The sequence below is a fragment of the Pseudoliparis swirei genome, chromosome 15 (assembly GCF_029220125.1).
Source record: "Pseudoliparis swirei isolate HS2019 ecotype Mariana Trench chromosome 15, NWPU_hadal_v1, whole genome shotgun sequence".
Taxonomy (NCBI): Eukaryota; Metazoa; Chordata; class Actinopteri; order Perciformes; family Liparidae; genus Pseudoliparis; species Pseudoliparis swirei.
The window spans coordinates 13767974-13789193 of NC_079402.1; the positions used below are offsets into that span (position 1 = coordinate 13767974).

A 21220-nucleotide genomic window follows, 5' to 3' on the forward strand; every position below is an offset into this window, starting at 1 on the left:
AACTTTGTTGACATGTAAGATGCTGGGAACAATAATGTGTGATTATTACCAACTATTGTATTTATCTGATGCTAACTCGAGTCCCAGGCAAGTAATGTTTGCTTTACAGACACAACTTACAGTGCAGTTTAATTTCCCTACACCCACTCAGCTGTTTTTAGACATTTTGAGTAGACCTCTGATTATGTCGTGAGATCCCCGAATATTGATGAGAATAACAATGATACAGATGTGCTTTGTCCCGCCCTGACAGGTGCAGCAAGGCAAACCGCAGAGCCCGTCAAACTCAGTACAAGCCAACATAGGAGCCAAAGTAGTTAGATTCCCCTCTGGGTTTACCTTCAGATATCACAACTAAATCTGGAAGAATAGAAAAACAATTTTAGCACAAACAGACAAAAGAACGCCACTTAATTTTTTAAAAATTTATTGCAGGTATTCTGTTATGTACATGTGTATTTACAAAGTAATCCATGTGTTTCAATCGTATTTTGATACAGCTGTATAGGAATCTCCTGATTTCTTTATAAGTATGATTAGAAAATCCTATAAACAATTATAAAAAAACTGGCTATAAAAAAAATGGGACCATCTATCTTTGACACAAGTAGGAGCAAGCTGATTGACATAGTTGAAAAATAAAAATTGCTTTTGTCCACATGTAAAACACACCTCTAACATACACTAATGTGTATGGTGGAACTGCTTCATAATGTGTAAGTAAATTCTGTTTGCTTTTTCAAATGTACAATCGGTGTGGTACATGTTGTTTTAGTTTGATTGCCAGAGAAGTGCCATTCTGGGGATTAATACAAAATATTTTAGAGCATACACGTTCACTGAGAAAAGCACGAGACTGCATGAAACACACAACTTGGGCTGATAGAAAAAGATAAGAAATCTTTTTCAAACTTTGCAGGGTTGTTACCGTATGTCAGGAAAAGAGGGCACAAAAATATTTCCGGAGTTTTAAATGCAAAAAAACATTGTCAAAATATCTGAATTTATCATGAATACTACACTGCTGTAGTTTGGAACACCTATTTCCCCAATGGATAGTATGTTGTATTATACAATTCATTCAAGCATCCATCACTTAGACTTGCCAACTGTCTTGTTGTCTCAGAACGGGCCGCTGGGTGAACATTTCAAACACTTGATGGCTGAACACCGACTCTTTAAAAGAAAACTGTTTTCAGACCAGATTTTCTTGAAAAGGTTCAAATATTGTTATGGTGCCTAACCAAATAGTTACTATTTATATGATTGCCTTATCTTATGATTCGTTGAGAGTAATTAAGCTTTTTTCTTTCGTAGAATTGGAACAAAAAAATAGAATAGCAGTTCTCTAATTTTGCACGTTGTTTTTTGATGGCACACTGTCAATCATGGATTATATATAATGCCAGTTGTTCCTCCATTTCCGCCACTGGACGAAAAGCTGTTCTCAGTACTATGAAGTATCCTGTTAAACCAGAGTCTTAAACAGTGATCATGCCTTTTCAGTCTATGTCTCATTCCAACTGTTGGTATTCATGGAGATGTGATCCAATAATTGCAACCCCTTAAAGCTGCATGAATGTTTATTTTTGGCCACTTGAAGGCAACAACCGCACAGCCCTGACACATGATCACCTTTATGAAGTAGGAATGTGTTTGCGACCCATTGTCTGACCACACAGAGAAAACCTTTACATTCATTTGGTTTTCTGGACATTTGATGACTTGAAGTCTAATATTCTTCCATATTATAAGATCAAGACAATACATGTTGTGTTTTATTATATATTTTTATGTTGCTTTTTGTAAATCGGTATTAATCTCAAATCAACCAAAAATCTGTAAAATGTAGGAGGTCAGGTCAAGTAACTTTTTTCAGTTCTTCAGGTTTTGGGTGGATTACGTTTTAATGCATTGCACCCTGCAAACAAGTAGCTGAATCAAATCGTGGATGTGATGGCAAAAACAGGGATGAAAGGTCCAGGTTAAAATTCCAGTCTTTACTGTATTCATTATTATCCCCATAATGTCCTTGGCTACATCGTTGTGCTTCTCTTAGCTCGTCACTGCCCGCTTGAACGATGAGAAATGGTGTCTGCTCAAAATTCTTGTGCATGAATAAACTATCAAATTGAAGTGCTGTCCTACTTGCGATCTTTACTGTCATTCTTTACATAATGGCATTAAGATTGAATTATTGACCCTAATGTAAATGTACCCGGGAACAGGACTGATTTAAGAGCAAGCAAATTGAGCCACAACAAAAGCTCCCATCTGCTTATTCATTCTAAAGTTATTGAAATTTGACTATAAAGTAAGTTAACTACAAAAAAGAAAAGAAAATGAGAACTCTGGATAATGTGACAGAAGACAAACGTCTTGTTTTTCTTCGTTTTTTACACAAACTCTGCACATGAATTCAAAATAAGAGTTTTGTACTTTAACATCCAATAAACACCACCGCGAAGAACACCATGAACTTTGGGACCGCTGGCAAAGCAAATGAACCTTTTGGAGTTCTTCGGTGCAGTGTCTGAACTTCCACTGCGTCCACCTTCTCTGCACTTGAGCCGTCTTTGCACATGTTCTGGTCCAGCTCCTCTTTGTTCATGTTCATGTTCTTTGCTTATAAGTGCAGATGCGGTCACAAGTTAAGCGATAAGATGCTTGCTTTCCTAATTCAACACAATCTGAACAATATCCACTGCTGTCAGTGAACCACTCGGATCTCCTTAAGATGATCAGCAACACACCCTCTAAAAATATAAATATAAATCTAAACCTGCCTTGTTTTGGTCCTTTTTTGTTTTTCATTTGAATATGTGTATCTACTGAGTGTGACGAAAGCTCTAGCTGTTGTCGTTCCACTCGGGCATGATGCTGACGCTGTGCACTGTGTGATACTGGTGTGGCGACAGTGTACGCGGTATGCCGTGTGTATAGAGGTACTCGTTTCCCTGGAGGCCAGCTGCTGGCGACTGGATCCCGGCCCCAGGACTGCATTGGCGGCCCAGAGTCTGGTGGGTCATGGAGCTTTGGTACATGGCAGCGTGGTGGCCGTCGCCCAGCTGCGGAGAGGCGTGGCCCCCAACCCCGCCAAGTCTGGACACCAGAGACCCTGAGGTGAAGTGAGCGGAGAAGTGCTGGTAAGGCAGCCGGTCCATTGGCTGCATGGTGGTGACGGAGCAACTCCCATAGGGTGAAACGCTGGCCCAAGTGTTGCAGCTGATGTCCTCCAAACTAGGAACTGGCTCAGCACCCTGCGAGGCGCTGGCATACATGCACGCCTGCCGCTGGCTGGATTCACTGCGGTAGGGCCCGCCGGCCAGGCCGAGGCTCTGGGCGTAGCCAACGGGACGGTAGTAATGGTCCTCCTCACTGGACGAGCTCTCCAGATAGGCTTTCTTATAGCTCTGCTCACCAGAGTGACCGTCATCCTCCACTACAGGCAGAATGACAGCATTACAGAACAGTGTTACTCGAGTGTTATATTTAGGTTGTGTAGAGTAAATAAGTGCAGTCGCTCCATGTCACTATCGTGTCACAAACCTTGAAATATTAATATATTTATTTCCATTTTCAAAAGAAATAATTACTATTCTGCTCTTAATTAAATGCTAACCATGTAAAACAAATATACATGTCTTATAAAATGCACATGTACTTGCTTTTAAGTAAACAAATAATGTTTAAGTCTCTTTTTTTGATGATTATTGTTCGTTTTGAACACATACTTTAGGACCCGGTTTTTCATTTAAAGTGTCAAATTTAATTTGATGTTGACTACCACATACCAATACACCCTGTTAAGGGGCTGTTTTGACAATTTGTCACTTTTATTAAAATCAGGCATATTTATATATATTTGTTTGTTTGGATTAATGTGTTCTGTTCCTAAAGGAAACACAAATAGCTTTTAGCATAATTATGTATAAAATCAGTGTGAGAGTGACTACTTGGAAAATAGCCACATGTATTGTGTCCATATATATGTCGATGGTAATTATACCGTCTCCAACATCTGTGATCCTACTAATCATTGTCACGGGGGGGGGGGGTTATGGCCTGAAAGTATTTACCCAATTTATAAAAAATGCTGAGCTTGCAAAGACAACTAATACTACAATATAACTGAATCTCCCATATTTGTCTCCTACCTTTCCTCTTGATGCAGTGGTACTCCTGGCCGTGCTCATGGGGCAGGGGGTAGGAGCCCGACTGAGGCAGCATGTCCTGTGAGGTGCTTGTTACCCCGTTCTCACACTGGGAGTACTGGGAGCTGAGTGCGCTCGGGGTGGCAATGCTCTGGACTTCCCCACTGAACGGGCTCTGGCTGGAGCCCACTCTCTGGCGCACTGTACTGCGAGGCACTACTGGATACTCCTTGGTACTGTGTGCAAACACACAAAAACAAACACACAAATACATTTGTTAGGAATTATCTGTTGTAAAACTGTTTATTCACAAAGATATAAAAAGTTTATTTCTGCACAGTTCGATGCATCGTGTCTGAAAGACAATCAACAACATTCTCCATCGGTGGATCACACTCAGGACACACACAGAGGGAGGGAAACACTTCCCAGTGAAAACACCAGCATGTATTTCACTCCTATTAATCCACGGGATCCGTCAATAGATCATTTTGCTGTTTTGGGTTCTTTGATTTCAGGGATCTGCTCAGTTGAAACCGTGACCTGGTTTTGCAATAAGCTCTCCCTTCAACATTGTAACCAAGAGCAGACGTGCGTAGCTTACTGTACTCGGCAGGATTGGACAATGGCATGCAAGATGGATAGCGTGGTTTGGACTCTCACTATGCTCTCGACATTTGAAGGTTGTGAGAGGTGAAATGCATTTCACTCAATACGTTGTATTAAATTGTGGCATGAACCTACTTAAAGTAACTTAACGTGTGTCTGACACAATCAAGCTAGTCATTTTTTTTAAAGCACTTGAAAGTACAAAAATCTCTTCCTGGATTTCCGGTTATTTTTCTCCCCGGCATAAACCATGACATTAATCTGAAAGGCTTGATTACAAATACCTTGATTCTGGGGCTCAGAATAAAAGTTATGGGAAGGGGGTTGGATTGTAGCACCTTGTGGAAAGCCAAACAGCTTTTACAGTATTTTTGTTCTCAATGTTTTGGGATTTCTACATTTGAATCCACACGTTTGTATCGGCTGCCCAAAGGGAGACGAGGAGGGGGGTAAAAAACAGATATTCTCCTTTGAAAATGTGTTTTCCGCGCAGTATGGACGCATGATCCATCCCTCATCTGGACTGAATCATAGCAATGTGGTGGTTGTGTATTGCCTTGGCTGCAGGACCAAGTCATACAACCAATTCAAGACACACACACACGCACACACACACACACAAACAAACAAACACTCACACACACACACACACACACACACAAGCAGTTGGAACATCGTAGAAAAGGTTGTCTGGAAAGGAGATGTTGCAGTTGTGTTTCAGAGGTTCTGCCAGATCAGCCATAAAAGTCTTAAGTCATACAAACTGGCTGAGGATCAAGAACTACACTTACGTCACTGAAAATAACACTCACTGAAAATAACACTCATAACTGGCTTGCATTTGGGCGATTGAAGGATTACTGTAAAGTCGGGCTTGTTAAGTGACAGTGTGACCAGGATGTCAGTAATCCTAGAAACGTTTATCTCATTAGACATCATTTCGTTTTGTGCTCAGTGTTTCCACGTTTCAGAGCCCAGGGTCAATTAAATAAATAGATGATGCATAACATACTTTATCACGTTTTATATAATTACCTTTGCATTCTGGACATCCGGTGTAATTCCATGTCATCACTTCCACGAAAGCCTTTTGCAAACGGATTGTTCTCAATTTTCAATTGGGTTATCTAAAGAAAAGCATTAACACTGGTCATGTTACATATGAGTCAATGAAAGTCATTTGTTGTGTCTGTGTTAATTACAATATGTTGTACAAGTTGAATATAGGCCAAATAATAACAAACCAGCATCAATATTTGTGTCCAACAATTGGGAACTATTTATACCTATAATATGCAAAATGTCAGTATCCTACTGTCACATAGACACGTCTCCTTGAGCTCGAAGCTCATATGATGACAGTATTATAACGTGATTTTGCAGAGCTGAGTTTTGAAGTGTTCTTGGATGAATCCAACTGCTCACAAGTTACCCAGGAGAATGAAATAATAGATCACATTTCCAGAAACCTAAGATGCTTTTAGGGATCCTAAACTAAACAATTGAATAAATCATTCATCAATAAGACATATTTGCATTGCATAATTTATAATGTTACACAGTAACTGTCTCCGGCTCAACAGATAGTTGGCGCATGCTTGCAAGACGCAAATACTGTGATTTATCATACAACTTGTTTTTGTAAAAATATCAAATGTGCAGAGAAACACCCCGAAATAGCAAGTTAATCCCAAAGAGGTTAAACACAATCCAGGGATATCCCTCTCATGAGCAGCGGTTTCTGGCAGGTAATTAGTTGGCAGCTTGTGTGCGCTTCCAGCTTTCTGACAAGACTGGAGATTTGTCTGCACGCTGGCTGACACTCTCACCAAACCTTGTAAAATCTATGTGTGACACTTTGCTAGCTTCTTGTTAATACGTGCAGGCTGGCAGAGCGTTTACATTTCTTTCATCTTTTTTGAAAGTTAGAAATAAAGAAAAGTGCGGAGTCCCGTTGCACTCTTTTGACCCTCTGTGGGGCGTTCCAAGAAGAAATACAGCTAGACAAATAATTACTCATTCCAAAGTTATAGCCAGGGTTCAGTTTACAGAAACAGAAAATAATGTATTTTGAAAATCACATGTGAGTTCTCCTACTGACTGGACTCATGGAAAGAATCCGAGCACAGAATATGATTACTGTTTAAAATAATTTGGGAGTACTCAAGACTATCAGGCTTCATTCACAGCTTCAAAAGACAGTTTTACTGACTGTCCAAAGATGCTCATTAAAATAATGGAGGCCTATAAACATATTTCCAGACACTTTGGGCTATTTTAGCCTATAGTAGAACTTTTAAATACTTAAAATAAAATGTATTAAATATAACTTAAGCTCTGGAGTTACTGGCCTTTTAATTCCTGAAGAAAACATATTATTTTCAGTTTCGAAAAATATTGTTTTAATAGCAGCAGTGACAGGAAATGCTCGAAACAAGAGACTTTGGACATTTTCATTAGCTGAGAGTCTAACAGGTGAATTGGACACAGGCCTGCAGCACATATTGCTTTGGCAGATGTGAGACTGTTTGATTAGACAGTTGTGGCAAAGGGCCTGCAAATCAGAAATGCTTGTTTTTCTGCAGGCCTGGAAAGACCCAATAATTAGCTCGGGGTTACGATCTCAGGCCCCACTAACATGTTTGAAAATAATGAATGGTTTCTACAGCGTGTCATTCATTTGTGCTTCCTGTTCCCAGAAGCGCGGAGACGTCCGATTGGCTGCGCGCAGCTTTGGCCCCTCACTCCCATATCCCCCAAACTAAGAACATACAGGACGACATGTCTAAATGATGTTAAACAGACGCTGTTTACACATATCTGTGTTCCCCAGGTTTACCCCCAAGAAATGTCCGCAGAGTCAATATTGAGTTGTATTTCTGCTTCTCTCCCGCAAGTCTAAATGATAAATAACTGCGGCTCCCTCTGCTCAAGAAATCGCACTCTAATGTAACTTTATCAAAAGCCTTTTCGAAATGGATGTGTGAAAAATAAATATGGTAACCGCTTAAGAAGCAATAACAGCGTAACAATTTAAATATACTCTTTATAACGTTATTGCACCTTCAATGCAAGAACAGCCTATAAAAAACCTCAGTGAAAAAAAATGATATATATATATATATATATATATATATATATATATAGAGAGAGAGAGAATATTACATATTATAATATAATGTATTATATTATTTTAAAGGATTTTCGAACCAACATATCCGTTTTTTATAAACTTATTTTTGTGAACTTTATGTTGCCCAACTGTGACACGCAAAGAGTTATTTAAATACACATATATGGTATTGAATAGCAATTAACTCAGAGATTATGTAGGAAATAGCCGCTGTTTTCTGTAACTGTAAAATAGAATCAAAACATACGCAATGTTAACCAAATAATTGCCACACACTATTTCGAATAGAAATAATAGATTGCAATTCAAATACGTATTCATCATATATCACACACAACGAGCTAAATGTATTATTATAAATTAATGTAATAATGACAATGCGTCGGTGCAGTTTCTTTTGTTCTATGAGGTTTCTGCTGTTTCTCTGCAGCTTGTCTCGCTCTAAAACTGTTGGGGAAAAAGTCTCTTGAGGTCAGACGTCGTCTAGTCGGGTATCTGAAGTTTTCTCTCGTCTGTCATTGACTCCGTGTGATAGCAGAGATCTCCAGCGGACACTGACAGTTTACTTTAACAGCGCCTTTCATTTTCTCTGCAGCAATCAGCAGATCACGTGTGCCGTCAGAATTCCGTCAAAATGGGCGAAACTGAATTGAACTCTTGCATGTGTGAAATAAAAAATAACAACAATATTATTATTATTATAATTATTATTATTATAATTATTATTACTATTATAATAATAATTATTATATTATTAATGATGATCATGATAATAACAATATTAATAATATAGTAGTATAGTAGTATAGTAGTATAGTAGTAGTGTAATTTAAATGAGAAATTAAAACTATACATACGTCTGCAATAGACAATGTATCGCGCTGTTTGTATTGGCAGTTCTGTTTGTTTTCCCCTGTTTGCCAATGTTCAAAACATTGTTACAATTAAATCACCTCATAAAATACACCGTGCATTTAAAGTGGCAAACTCTGTCTCGGACTGCAATGAAGACACACACCACCTCCGCAAGGACTCACCTTGTGGTTCTGGTAGGACGTCACCGCGATGAAGGCTGTCTCGGGGAACACGTGAGTGCAGAAGGCCGTGTTTTTGGAGCCGAAGCCGTTATTTTCATCTGCCTTCACGATGTGGATCCTCGGCTGATACTTGTGCATCGAGTTTAGGATTATCTAGAAAAAAGAAAAAAGCGGAGTCATCGTATTAGATTATTGATTACGTGTCATCACAGCGAGACGCCCGTTCTCAAAATAAAGCTGCAGTAGAGACAGAGAGAGAGTCTAATATAGACTTCCCTCGGAGCAGCTGGAAGTGGCAGCGTGTGTGACGCTGAAACACTTATAGTTCCCCTTACCGCCTTTTTGTTGGGTTGCATGCATCAACACTTTATTTGTGTTACTTTTGAGGTGACGGTTTTTTTTCTGCCCACTGTTTGTGATACAAGTCTTTAGGATAAGCATTTGAACCGGTTTGTTGCAATGCATTTCAGGGCTCAGTTTCAGAACTTGTATTATTAAATAAAATGCAAACACATACAGCATGAACATGTATAGATGAGCTCAAGATATAAAAAAGGGAGGGGTCATTTAATGCAGAAAAGGGAGAACTTTCATTGACATCATTTGTGCATGAATTCAGACATTTGAGGGGGAAAAAATAGAAAAAAGCTGCAGCTACTTCAGTCAAGGCAACATAGTTTATCAATCACACAAAGGCCCAATAGATTCAATTACGATTACGTTTCCCAGTCAACAACTGCACAACTTAACTGAACTTTTTGGGACAAATTACTTTTTTGATGCATTTTAATGCTTTCAAAAATGTTTCAAATACAATTGGGCCACATGCATTCTTTTTTAGTTTTTATTCATGGTCTGTGCACTCTTCTTCTGACAAGTTCTATGCAGCCAAAACTCCAAAAAAAGTTCTAGCTCCAAGTCATGACTGTATGTTTAGGGATAATATTCACTATATTACAATAGTGTCAGTGGATGATCAGTTCCAGGAGCGTTATAGACAGTGATGTCTTCTCTCTTGTTGCACTCTAACTGGAATAACCTAGTTTATGCTAAGTGATGACTATACTACCCGTGGCTATATCTTGGCGACATTAAGACGCGGTCCGCACAGCTGAACTTTAGCCTTGAACTTCTCTTTTGAGGCCCTCTCATCTGTGGGTCTTAAGTCTAATTGTTTTGACAGGCCAGGGAGTCATGGTCTTCAGCCTTGAGGAAATCTAATGCTTTTTATTTTCATCAGATCCACTTTAAATTTCAAGATTGAAAAAAAGGGCCTTTTTTCCTCCTCCTCCCCCCTACGACCCTCTTAACTCCCCCTCCTTCACCTTTCTGTCCCAGGCATTCCTCCTATCTGTTATCTTAGAGGTGGTTTTTGTACTTGCCGCCAACACAAGAGGAGACAAGGGATCACCTTGACCTCCAGTAGCTGTGGGGGCATCCTATAGCATTACACATGGTTCCTTTCTTAGAGCCAAGCGAACCATAGAAGTAGAACATGGACGATACAATAGTCTTCCATTATCAATTTCCAGCTGAACTTGATCTTATTTCATGGTGCAATAGGTTCTTGTAATGGGCAGAAACTGCCTGCAATGCACCTCATAGATGCAATAAGATTTAATGGAAGTTGCCGACCCTTTGCAGACAATACCAGCTGATTGCACCCCTTTGGTTGGATAAGCAGGCTGTTGAACATGGATGGATGACTTGCAGATGGAAACTCACCGTTTGCACATTTTACAATCGACCATAAATACAACTATTTGCAGGAAAGGGGTTTTAGGGCCGCATAGTCTGCTCTGAGGTGAGAATAGTTTTACCCGAACTGAGTCTCAGACTGAGAGAAATTAAATCCTCCTGCTGTAGTTGTAGCTGTGTATCGGTTTCCATATTTATGTGTTAGCTTGTATTGAGGCCTGCGTTGTAAAGTTATGGCACTGTGCACATGAAAAAATAACATGTCCAGCTATGAAGCCGCACTGGATTTATAAATTAGGCCATAACGCTCAGTGAAAAGAGTTTTTCCAAACGAGGAGAAGTAGGCTAAACAAAACGTTTTCCCACGCATGCATTCATTAAGCGTTTATACTTGAGGTCTGCAGAGATGAGTCCAAGATTGGACGAAACCACAACAATCAATGCAAACATGCCATTCACCACACTGCTGGTTTGAGGAGCTAAACTGTCTGCCTCTGATACGTAGCATGGAAATATCTCAATTCACATTTAAGCCTGGAACAGTGCATGGTCCACTGAATGTGGGTTCCCAAAGTCCAGTAGTGTTAGTGTGGGGGGGTTGTGGTGGTAGGGGGGGGGGGGGGGTAGCTGTGGACCACCCACTGGGGCCCCAGTGTACGCCCGTCTCCTTGGCCCAGCCGCTGCCCTGCCTGGTCCCTGTATCTCTATGTGTGTGTGTGTGTGTGTGTGTGTGTGTGTGTCCCCCCCCCGCCTCTGGATGATAGTATTTAATGATCGTGAGGGATCACTTCGGGTCTCGAGCCGCTGCCCTTTGCTTTCAAGTTCCACCACATCAGAGAGTTTCCCCGAGCCTCGGGATCAGCAGGCTTTGTACACCATCATCTATTGCTCATCGCACACTGCCATTTAAATATAAACAGTGCGATCCTCACACTCCACCCTCCTGGACAAAACATGTGTGGGAAGACAGGGAGACGAGTGCAGGAGCAAATTGAGGGGAGAGATAAATAACACAAAGAAATATTCCAGGAGTTGACAGAGAGATCAAAGCAAAAACTGCAACTTGGTATGAAATCTGAGACAATAACAAATGATTTTAGGAATTCAAATACAGGAAAAGGGTAGCACTGTGCAGATATAGAGCATTTATAAAGATACTTTATTATGCTGCATTTCAAGTTTTAACTTATTACTGGAAACAGTAATGTACTTCTTATACAGCATGGCCCCTTAGGGTGCTGTTTTGATATATCCAGTACAATAACAATGGATTATTTATGTTGCAGACGGTCAGGTAAAGCTAATTGTAACTACTTTTTGAGCTGCTGAAGTCACTAATATGCTGTATCTGTCAGATAAATGTTTAGCATAAAAACACACATTCATTTATGAAATCTAATGATGTAATAAAGTGGCTTGAACCCTTAACACTTAAGTACAAATATCTCTAAATTGTATTACTACTCTCGTCGTGTTTTATTGGAAGTTCCATTGTTAAATAAAACTCTTATTTTACACCATATTCAAAATGCATTACCTTCAACTAGACTTCAATTGTGAATAAAAAATAAACTGTATAGAGAAATGTAATCTTAAGACATCAATGATTAAAATATAAAATACATATTAAAAAATTGTCAATTTGTGTCCATTTATTTCTGTAACCCATCACATATTATTTCTATATCCCATGACATATGTCATTGAACAAGAGATACAGTGATGCCCATGTCCACCACTGTTTCTGCCTCAACGTGATAATAAGTATAAAGCTGCAAACAACAAACACCGTTCTATTCAAAACTATGACTATGTTATTCAAAAAACAAACTCCTTTCTTTCAAAAAAATATTTGCTTTTGCAAGTTAGTTGAAAGAGTTTCAGGTTGACATTTGCAACATTTGAATAAGAAATAAAGCTTCACCATGAACTGTGTACAAACACTCAGGTTTCCCTTGTTTTCTCTAAGATTCCTTCCCAACAGTCCGCTGAGGTGTGTCTACCAGACAGAGAAGAAATACTGCTTCTGGCCCATCCTAAATTGGTCCATTCTACTTCGGCAATGGTTCGGTGCCTCATTGCGAGTAATTATAAATCATCTCCAAGTTATTTCAAGCAGCTGGACCAACAAGCCAATGGAATATATTTCTGGCCAGCCACCAGCGTTTCATTTATGAATCCCAGGGTGCTCTCTCCCACCACGAAAGAAGGTGAGCCAGGAACCACTGCAGCCAATCAAAAATGCACTTTAACCCAAAATGCACAACACTGCTTACATTCTAACTGAGCTCCAATTTCATTTCACCAGCTGGGCTTTGGCACGGCAACTATAGGTGCCATGTGGATAGATAGTGGCCTGTGTGTGTAGAAATACATATGCAGACTCCTTTTAGATGAACCGTCCACCTGATACCTGTCGCGATGTAAATAACTGTCGATCTCAGGACTGGTGCATAGAAATGAATTAAACATTATCACTTTGACAAAAGACTGCTGCTTCTTAATGTCATATTTACGGAAAGCAACACCATTTTACCGTTGTCTCATTCATACTTGAAACCTATTCAGTTTAACAACTCTAATCCACATCAACACTTCTGATAATTTGGTAATAATAGTTTCTTGTGTTTTTCCACCTAATTTAACCAACTTCCCAAAAACCAGAATAGCTATTAATGTTCCTTTTGCTAACCACATAAGTGTGTTTACCTTAATGACTGCACCTAGTAACAGGGCTAATTTGTGTGACTTTTCCGTTTCTCCAACAAGACATCTAAATTGGCCTCAGTGTGCCCATCAACTGAGACTTTTATGAAAACCTGACGCCTAGAAGCCCATTTGTTGATTAGGTAAGGGAGTTTTTTTCAAGACAGAATCTCAAAAGCCTGGGGCTATATATTGGCTGCAGAATAATGAGGAGTTTAAATTAGGAAATGGGTACCATGCAGTCCCTAACTGGTGGGGGGAGGTAAAGGAGGTGGAGTTGGGTGTGGGGGTGCTATTGCCTCTTTCCTTTTCCCTAAAAAAAGGCCCAACTACCCCCCTCTTAAGATGATTGCTATGAGTTCTATAACTTTAATGCATCGAAGGGGTGATATGAAAAGTACCAAAGAGGACTCTGGAACCAAATATGTTCAACAAATAGACTAAAATCAAATAATGTTCTGCATTAGGTCGAGAATCCAACTCAGAAATTCCTGTTTTCTCTCACCATCACAGAGACTCATTTATTATGCCTATTCCAGTGAATATACTTTAAGGATCAATTATATATTCATAGTTTTTTTAATGTAATCAAACATTTGTTTAAATTGTTGTTGCAGTTGATCTTATGTATTGTTCTTTTAACTTAATTTCCCTGAATTTAATTGTGTTTTCAATGAAGAATAAGCTCACAAATACACAGTTCATTTATGAATCAATATAGTTTCCCCGTTATTTTTAAATGTATCTTTTTGCCTGAATCTTTTTTACTTTGCAACAGCTATAGATTCAAATAAACTACAGCAGCACTTTCTTATACATTCTGAGCGAAGGTCTATCTTTGGCCATGTGCATCTCAAAGATATCATTATTTCAAGGTTAGAAAAAATTAACATTTAAAAGAGCAAACAATGAAGATAGAAAGTTAAAGAAAGAAAGAGAGAAACATGAACAAGAAACTAGGAAAACCCCAGAACATCAGTGACTTTATAGATTCTGGTGCTGGAGTTACTTTGGTCTGTTTGATTTATAAAGTATATCTCAGCCTTAAAATCACTGTTTTACAAGAAAGGAGGACGGGGAGGGGGGTTTGTATATTTCACTGTCATTAAACCATGACCTTTAAACTATAAAGTGCATTAATTGCACTTTTTGTCTCTATAGCCTTTGTCTGTGCATTAAAATGACATTTAATCTAATCTAATGTTGTGGACTACATTCAAATACAGGCAAGAGTCTCAATTAAAAACAGCTGATTACTTCAAACCTAAAAACTAAAGTGTAGAACTTTCAACTTCATAAATTATATTTATATTAATATTTTTTAGGAATATTAATATTGGTGATTTTTATAATGATCCTTATAATAGTTTTAGTAATAATAATAATGTAATAACTATAAATAATGTATATGTCCTATATTACAGATTCAACTCTTCAGCTCTTCAAACAAATGAATAAATAGCTTTTGCATATATTTTCATATAAATACAGCTTTTGCAATTTTTAATTAAACAAAGAAAACACAACAACTTGAAGTTCAGCAGTGGAAACCAGTGACTGATGTGCAAGAAAAAATAAATAAAGTTGTTTTAGTGACACTCCTTCCTGCTGAAGTGCCACTGGGCAACACAAAAAGCAAAACAGAAAAACAGTAGTGTGCAGCACTCAGATCCGCGCAGCCGCAGGAGAGATCATAGCGCGCACAGCCCTGCGGTTAAATAGTATGCATGATAGGCACCTACGTGTCCGAACGGGTCCAGGTGGTTGTTGGTGAGTTTCAGCTTCTGGAAGGAGACGAGCTGCCTCATCCAGTGCGCCCCCGTGGCGGGAGAGTCCGGGTGGACGTAGAGCCGGCCGGGCATGGCGGGCTCTGCCTTCCCGGTCACAGACCTGCATCAAAGCGACAGTCACACTGTAACACCTCGGAGCCGCATGCCGGCTATCAACTATAGCCCGCATGGTCTTTAGTGTCAAATGATCATCTCCTCATTGTTATGCCATTATTTCAATATGAAAATGTTGAAATGATGCGGAAGGATATCCGAATTTTATCTTAAATAGAATCAAAACGAAAAACAAGAAACAAAAACGACCAATTATAGGGCGTTGTGGCGACCCATGGGTAAAAGCGGCTTCATGTCCCGTAAACGCGGAGCAGGACCTTTACCTCGCTATCAAAACATTGCATTATAGCCAATAACTTATTTAAGTTAAATAATAAAAGTTATAATAGAATATGATACTTTAATAAGTTAGTTCTGGAGGGCCACAGGTCAAACTAGAGCTGGCACACGATATTTTAAAAAAATGGTTAAGAGGAGTACAGGACACGGGTTGGATACGTCATAATCGGCAGTATTGGCATTATAAGGATCCTCTCATTTAAAAGGTGCTGACCCAAATAAGACATTATTGGCCAAGGTTGGAGAGATCGACATGAATTTAAACAAATAACCTGTGGATGTCCAACTGTGAAATATACAGCGGCGCTGCAGTGCGCACATGGACAGGGAGAGCGACACAAAGTCATCATCAACAGTTCAACAACTCCGGCGGAAATATTTCTCCCTGCTGACAAGATTTTTCTTTTGGCAAGAAAATACACAATTCAAAATTCATGGAAATTAATATGTCCACCTCCGATTCATTCATCAGCACAACAATATAACATTTGCTGTTGGAATCGAGAGAGAGAGAGAGAAGCTGCAACCCTCCAAAACTACAACCCCGTATTATTGTTCTAAAAAACAACAACATTTTTTATATTTTTACATACCATTTGTTGTCGGCGAATTTGTATCGATGGTCGTCGGCAGGAACAACATCCATTAGGAGAATATATTTAGTTTTGGGGTTTAATCCTGTGACCTTCACTTTGAAGCTGGGGAACATTCTCCTGTGAAGGACAACATCAGGGTTTATGGCTCGATGGAAGGATATATGTTTACCCTTTAGTGGAAAAAAGCGACATGCAGTCAGAAATAGACCTCGATGTGTGTTCACGATTTCTATGGAGGAACGATTTCCAGAAATGTTCAAACATGTGGCCATGCACAAACATGCATCACAAACATTTACAAAAATGTAAATCAAAACAATATTCTTTTAGAATAAAGTTTATGACTTTTTTATTTATTATTACAATTTGCAAACTAAATTATAATATACAGTCAGCTCAAGAGAGATGGTTTGAAATGCCATGAGAGGAACAACTCTCTTCAGGGCACGTTGGGCCTGAGAGGGACCTGCCCGCTGTAACACACACGTTTAACTGTGGGACACTTTTTCGTTTGTTTGTAATATCGGTTTTGTAAATCATCTAGATATTCGGTCGCTGCCATATTAAAGCACACCATGTGAGTACGCCTGGGCAGTCTCATAAGTCAAAGGGGCGAAGGGGAGCTGCGGCGTAATATCATTTGACGCCAAAAAGACGAACGAAATGACTGACGGGAACATAGTGGTTATACTTTATGCAGCTCCGTGAAAACAACTGTCTTCTGCCCAACCTGGAGAGCACAATGACATGTAGCTGTGTTTCACTATAAATATTCATCATTTATAATAGCTGCAGCCATGTGAGCCAGTGGGCACTTTGACAGGAGCAGACACGGCGCGGTCATCTAATGCGCGTTTACGCGCGTGCAGACTAGGCGAGTTCGACTGGATGCTCACAGCGAGACACACACTCTGTGAAACACGGTGTTGTCACGCGAGAATGGTCTGCGTGCAATCACACACACACACACACACACACACACACACACACACACACACACACACACACACACACACACACACACACACACACACACACACACACACACACACACACACACACACACACACACACACACACACACACACACACACACACACACACACACACACACACACACAAACACACGCATACACAAACTGTTGCAAAAGGCAGAATGTGCTCCGACTGACTTTATTTGACTCCAATGAAAGAATCAGACACGGAACTTATTTCGTGGACAGTTGTGTGTCCGTTTGCGGATTGGTTGATAGTATTTCAATTACCCCGCAGGGCCACCCAGACTAAAAGGTATGGCGGTGTCGCAGAGCGCTAAAGAGTCCACCAGATGCTCGGTGTTTTCTCTGTGGTTCCTCACGGTGTATATTTCAAATCTCCTCACGCAAGAAAAATTCGGGCCATGCCGGATGCCGACTATAGGATGTAAATTCCAGGCCTACATATTCAGACACAATCATTGCGTGGGTAGAAATATCAGCAAACATCACCCCCTCCCCCCTCTCCCCTTGTCATGGATAGTGTGTCATAATAATGATAGATATTTTTATATTGTCCTCTTACCGTCCAGCTTTGGTGATGATCATCTCCGTCCCCACCTCGTCAAACTTTACCCAGAGTTCCCTCTCGTGCAAGTAGACTTTTATTGCCTCCATTCCCTTCAAAATAAAGCATTTTAGTGTCCGAGGAGCTCACGGGATTTCTGTAACAGGCCTACTTCTATTTCTCGCAGAGGTGTCCAACAAGGTTTTTTGAGGCCTTCTGAGTTGGTCAAATAGCATGTGTAAAACAACATCTGTTTCCAGCTGCCAATGGAACCATTATTAACGCCAGTAAAATATACATTCTCCATTTCAAGAAACGTGCACAAACTGCATTTGTTGTGCATTTAAGTCAAATCAAAATATATAATGAACCTGTGTGTAACTTTAAAGTATTTTGAGATTCTGCCAGTCTCACACTTTGGCATGCACAAAGTATAACAAAACAAGATGTTACTGCACGACGACAAACGCATTCTCTTGGAAAGACTATTACAATGGTCTCATTTTAATCATACAATATTGTGTAAAAACAAATAAAATCCCATTGAAATGTTTCTGATGCTTTACTCTTCATATACATGTTCCATACAAGCAACAAGTGAGACAACGACTATAAAATAGACCAAATAAAAAAATAAAAAGTTTTTCTATTTAAATATTCTTAGAATATGCCAAATTAATCTCAATAACAGACAGTTTCTTGAACTTTTCCAGATATTTTATTTTAACACCCACAGCTACATATAATACTAGTTCCGACCACTATGTACATACATTATTATTATTTATTTGTTTACAGTGAACGTGAGTGAGCAGAGCAGTGAGGCCTACAGGTGACGGACACTGACCTGCTGGATGTAAGTTGTCTGAGATGATGGGGATTTGCTTGAGGTTCCGTTCTGTTTCTCTGATTTATTATCGGACTGTAATTCCCTTGAATCCAAACCACCAGGAGAGTTCTCAAGGGCAAACGTCTCCTCTTGGTCCGCCATGACCGGGGCTCCGAAAACTGCAGTCCCAGCTGTAAGACCCAAACAGAGCTGTCAGTGTGTGGGACTGGATCTCATTGTTAACATTGGTACAGTGATTTAAATACGTTTGTATTCACAGACAGACAATAATACACTTTTATATGTCTCTGTATGTGACCACAAAGTTACTCATTTTCCAAAAGGCCATGTGTTACATAGCTAATAACTACAGCATTAAAAAAATCGAGTTAAAAGGAAGGAAAAAACAACACATTAACATACTAGATTTTAAAAACTGATCTAAAGTTTATTCGGAGTAAAAACAAGTTAATTGAATTATTTAAATTGAATTAATTGGATTTTTTAAAATGAGCTGAAGGTTTGGATATTCAATTCAATATTCTTCTCACAAATCAATTAGGCAATTAAAAAGAGTATTTACGCAATAAAGATAAAATACCTATTTTTGGAGAATAAGGTTGCACATCGAAGTAGCCACCATGACCTCCTCTCTTTTGGGAAAAGCTCTATTTCATATTCATATTCCTCAAACAAAAGACCTGCGCGTTATTGTTGTATCTGGACATAGTGGTGTCTGTTCCGGACTAAAAACAACCCTCTGCACTCAGACTGTGCCACTTCTGCGGAGAAAAGCGAGTCCTGCAATGTAAAAACTCTACACACACACAACAACAATGAACACACGTCGCCGGACCTGAGCGGGATCAGCTTACCTAAAAACAAATCACTTCGCGGGCTACAGTTGGACACGGTGGTGGCACCACAGAGAGAAAGTCTTCGTTTTTGCAGTGTTCAGCGCTCCGTCCCAAATCAGATAATCCAAGCGTTTTGCTCGATAAAGCTGCACGGAATCTCCATGAATCCTTCTTTCCCCCCTCCTCCTCCTCGTCCTACTCCTCACAGTTAGTCCAGATTTCCTCCAAGTGGAGTGTTGACCGTGGAGATCCTCGCGGCGCTCGCTGACAGCTACAAGGCGGCTGCTCGGCGCCTAATAGTGCATTTTACAGCCGAGGACCGTTTAGTGAGCCGAGCCCGGTGGTAGCGCCTATAGCAGTAAGCTGTAGCCGAGTCCCAGAGGAGCAGGTCCGTCACCTCCTTCTCCTCTTCTCTCTCTCTCTCCCAGTCTCTGCCTTGTCAATTCTACGTCTCACCCCCCCCCCCCTCTCTCTCTCGTTCTCTCTGGTGCGCGCTCCCTCTCCAACCCTCCACTTCGCATCACTGACCAACCGTGCGAAGCGGAAGCGGAGTCCGCGACGTAGTTCAAGGGGGTGGAGGGTGATGGGGGAGCCGTCTGCGTAAGAATATATGGTTTATACAACAAATTATAATTCCTCCCGGGCCCTCACCCCAGTCTCTCTTCTAAATCTTCACATAATCCCAGTCTTATAGAAGGAATCCATTTGATATTTGCTCCTCTACGTCATTACGCGCAACTGCACCTCTTCTTCAGTCAGCGCCTCCAGACGATGTGGTTTATGAAGCATATCTACATTTGAAAGATGCATCATCAAATATTATAGCACAACAGGTTTTAACCTCTTATGACCGAATTCATCTTTACGATTAATTGATTAATCAACCGCCCTCTAATTATATCGGTGTGTGTAATTAACAATACAAATCAACGTTTGCTCAAGTATAGTTTGTCTCTGAATGTTGTGAATAAGCCTGAAGAGAGGAACAATATGAACATTTCTCTGCACAGAAAAAGCTTTCACGAGAGAGAGAGAGAGAGAGAGAGAGAGAGAGAGAGAGAGAGAGAGAGAGAGAGAGAGAGAGAGAGAGAGAGAGAGAGAGAGAGAGAGAGAGAGAGAGAGAGTAAAGACACAAATAGATTTGAAATGGTTATATTGGTCTCTACAGGAAGAAGAAGAAAAAGAACACACACGCGCGCGCGCATGGGGCGGTCAGTAGGCCTGTGGCTCCAAACAGGTTTATGTCTGCACACCGCGGACCGTTTCACAGGAGTTATGAAATGCAAAGTTTACAAAAACAAAACGCATGGAGACAGTTTTGCATTTAACACGCCAGTAGACGCGTACTTAGCTTATACGTTATAGTGCAGATACTAAACCACGCACTGCACAAAGTAGTCAAATTTCAACAAAAAGTAGAATATAACATGAACATTGGTAGTTAGTCATTTTTTTACCATCACAAATACATATTTTTTTATTGAACTGTAATTTAATTGTATGGAGCTAAATTATATCTCCCTGCCAACCCCACTGTCATATGTTTTAGAGAAACAAGGAGCAGAATCACAACATTGCTAAAGTTGACATTTCTTGCAGTGTGCGCATAAAATGTTTCATTTGCATTTAATTACGCACGCGACCATTTTTTCCATTTCCCTACCGGTCTGTGTGATATAGAGACGCAGCACGAGGTGGATGTTTGTCCATCAGCGAGCTGTCAATAGTAACACACTTCTTGAGACGGTTTGGACTGAAACGCGAATTCATCAGTTGCACAAGTGATTCTGGTGTTGAAAGCAAGGGGTAACAACTAGAGCAGTTACACTTTTTTTTTTCTTCGCGTAAATATGATTTGAAGACATTTAAAATTAGG

General features: G+C 39.9%; 1 protein-coding gene across 1 annotated transcript; it reads right to left on the reverse strand.

The window, feature by feature from the left end:
• Positions 1–410: 410 nt before the first annotated feature.
• tbx5a (T-box transcription factor 5a) lies at positions 411–19712 on the reverse strand. The gene is made up of 9 exons (XM_056433297.1): positions 19363–19712; positions 18506–18678; positions 17677–17771; positions 16114–16233; positions 15080–15227; positions 8934–9086; positions 5799–5890; positions 4158–4390; positions 411–3442 (listed from the first exon to the last, which is right to left on the reverse strand). The coding sequence occupies exons 2-9, from the start codon at positions 18647–18649 to the stop codon at positions 2850–2852; spliced, it is 1578 nt and encodes a 525-aa protein (XP_056289272.1). The 5' UTR covers positions 18650–18678; positions 19363–19712; the 3' UTR covers positions 411–2849.
• Positions 19713–21220: the final 1508 nt, after the last annotated feature.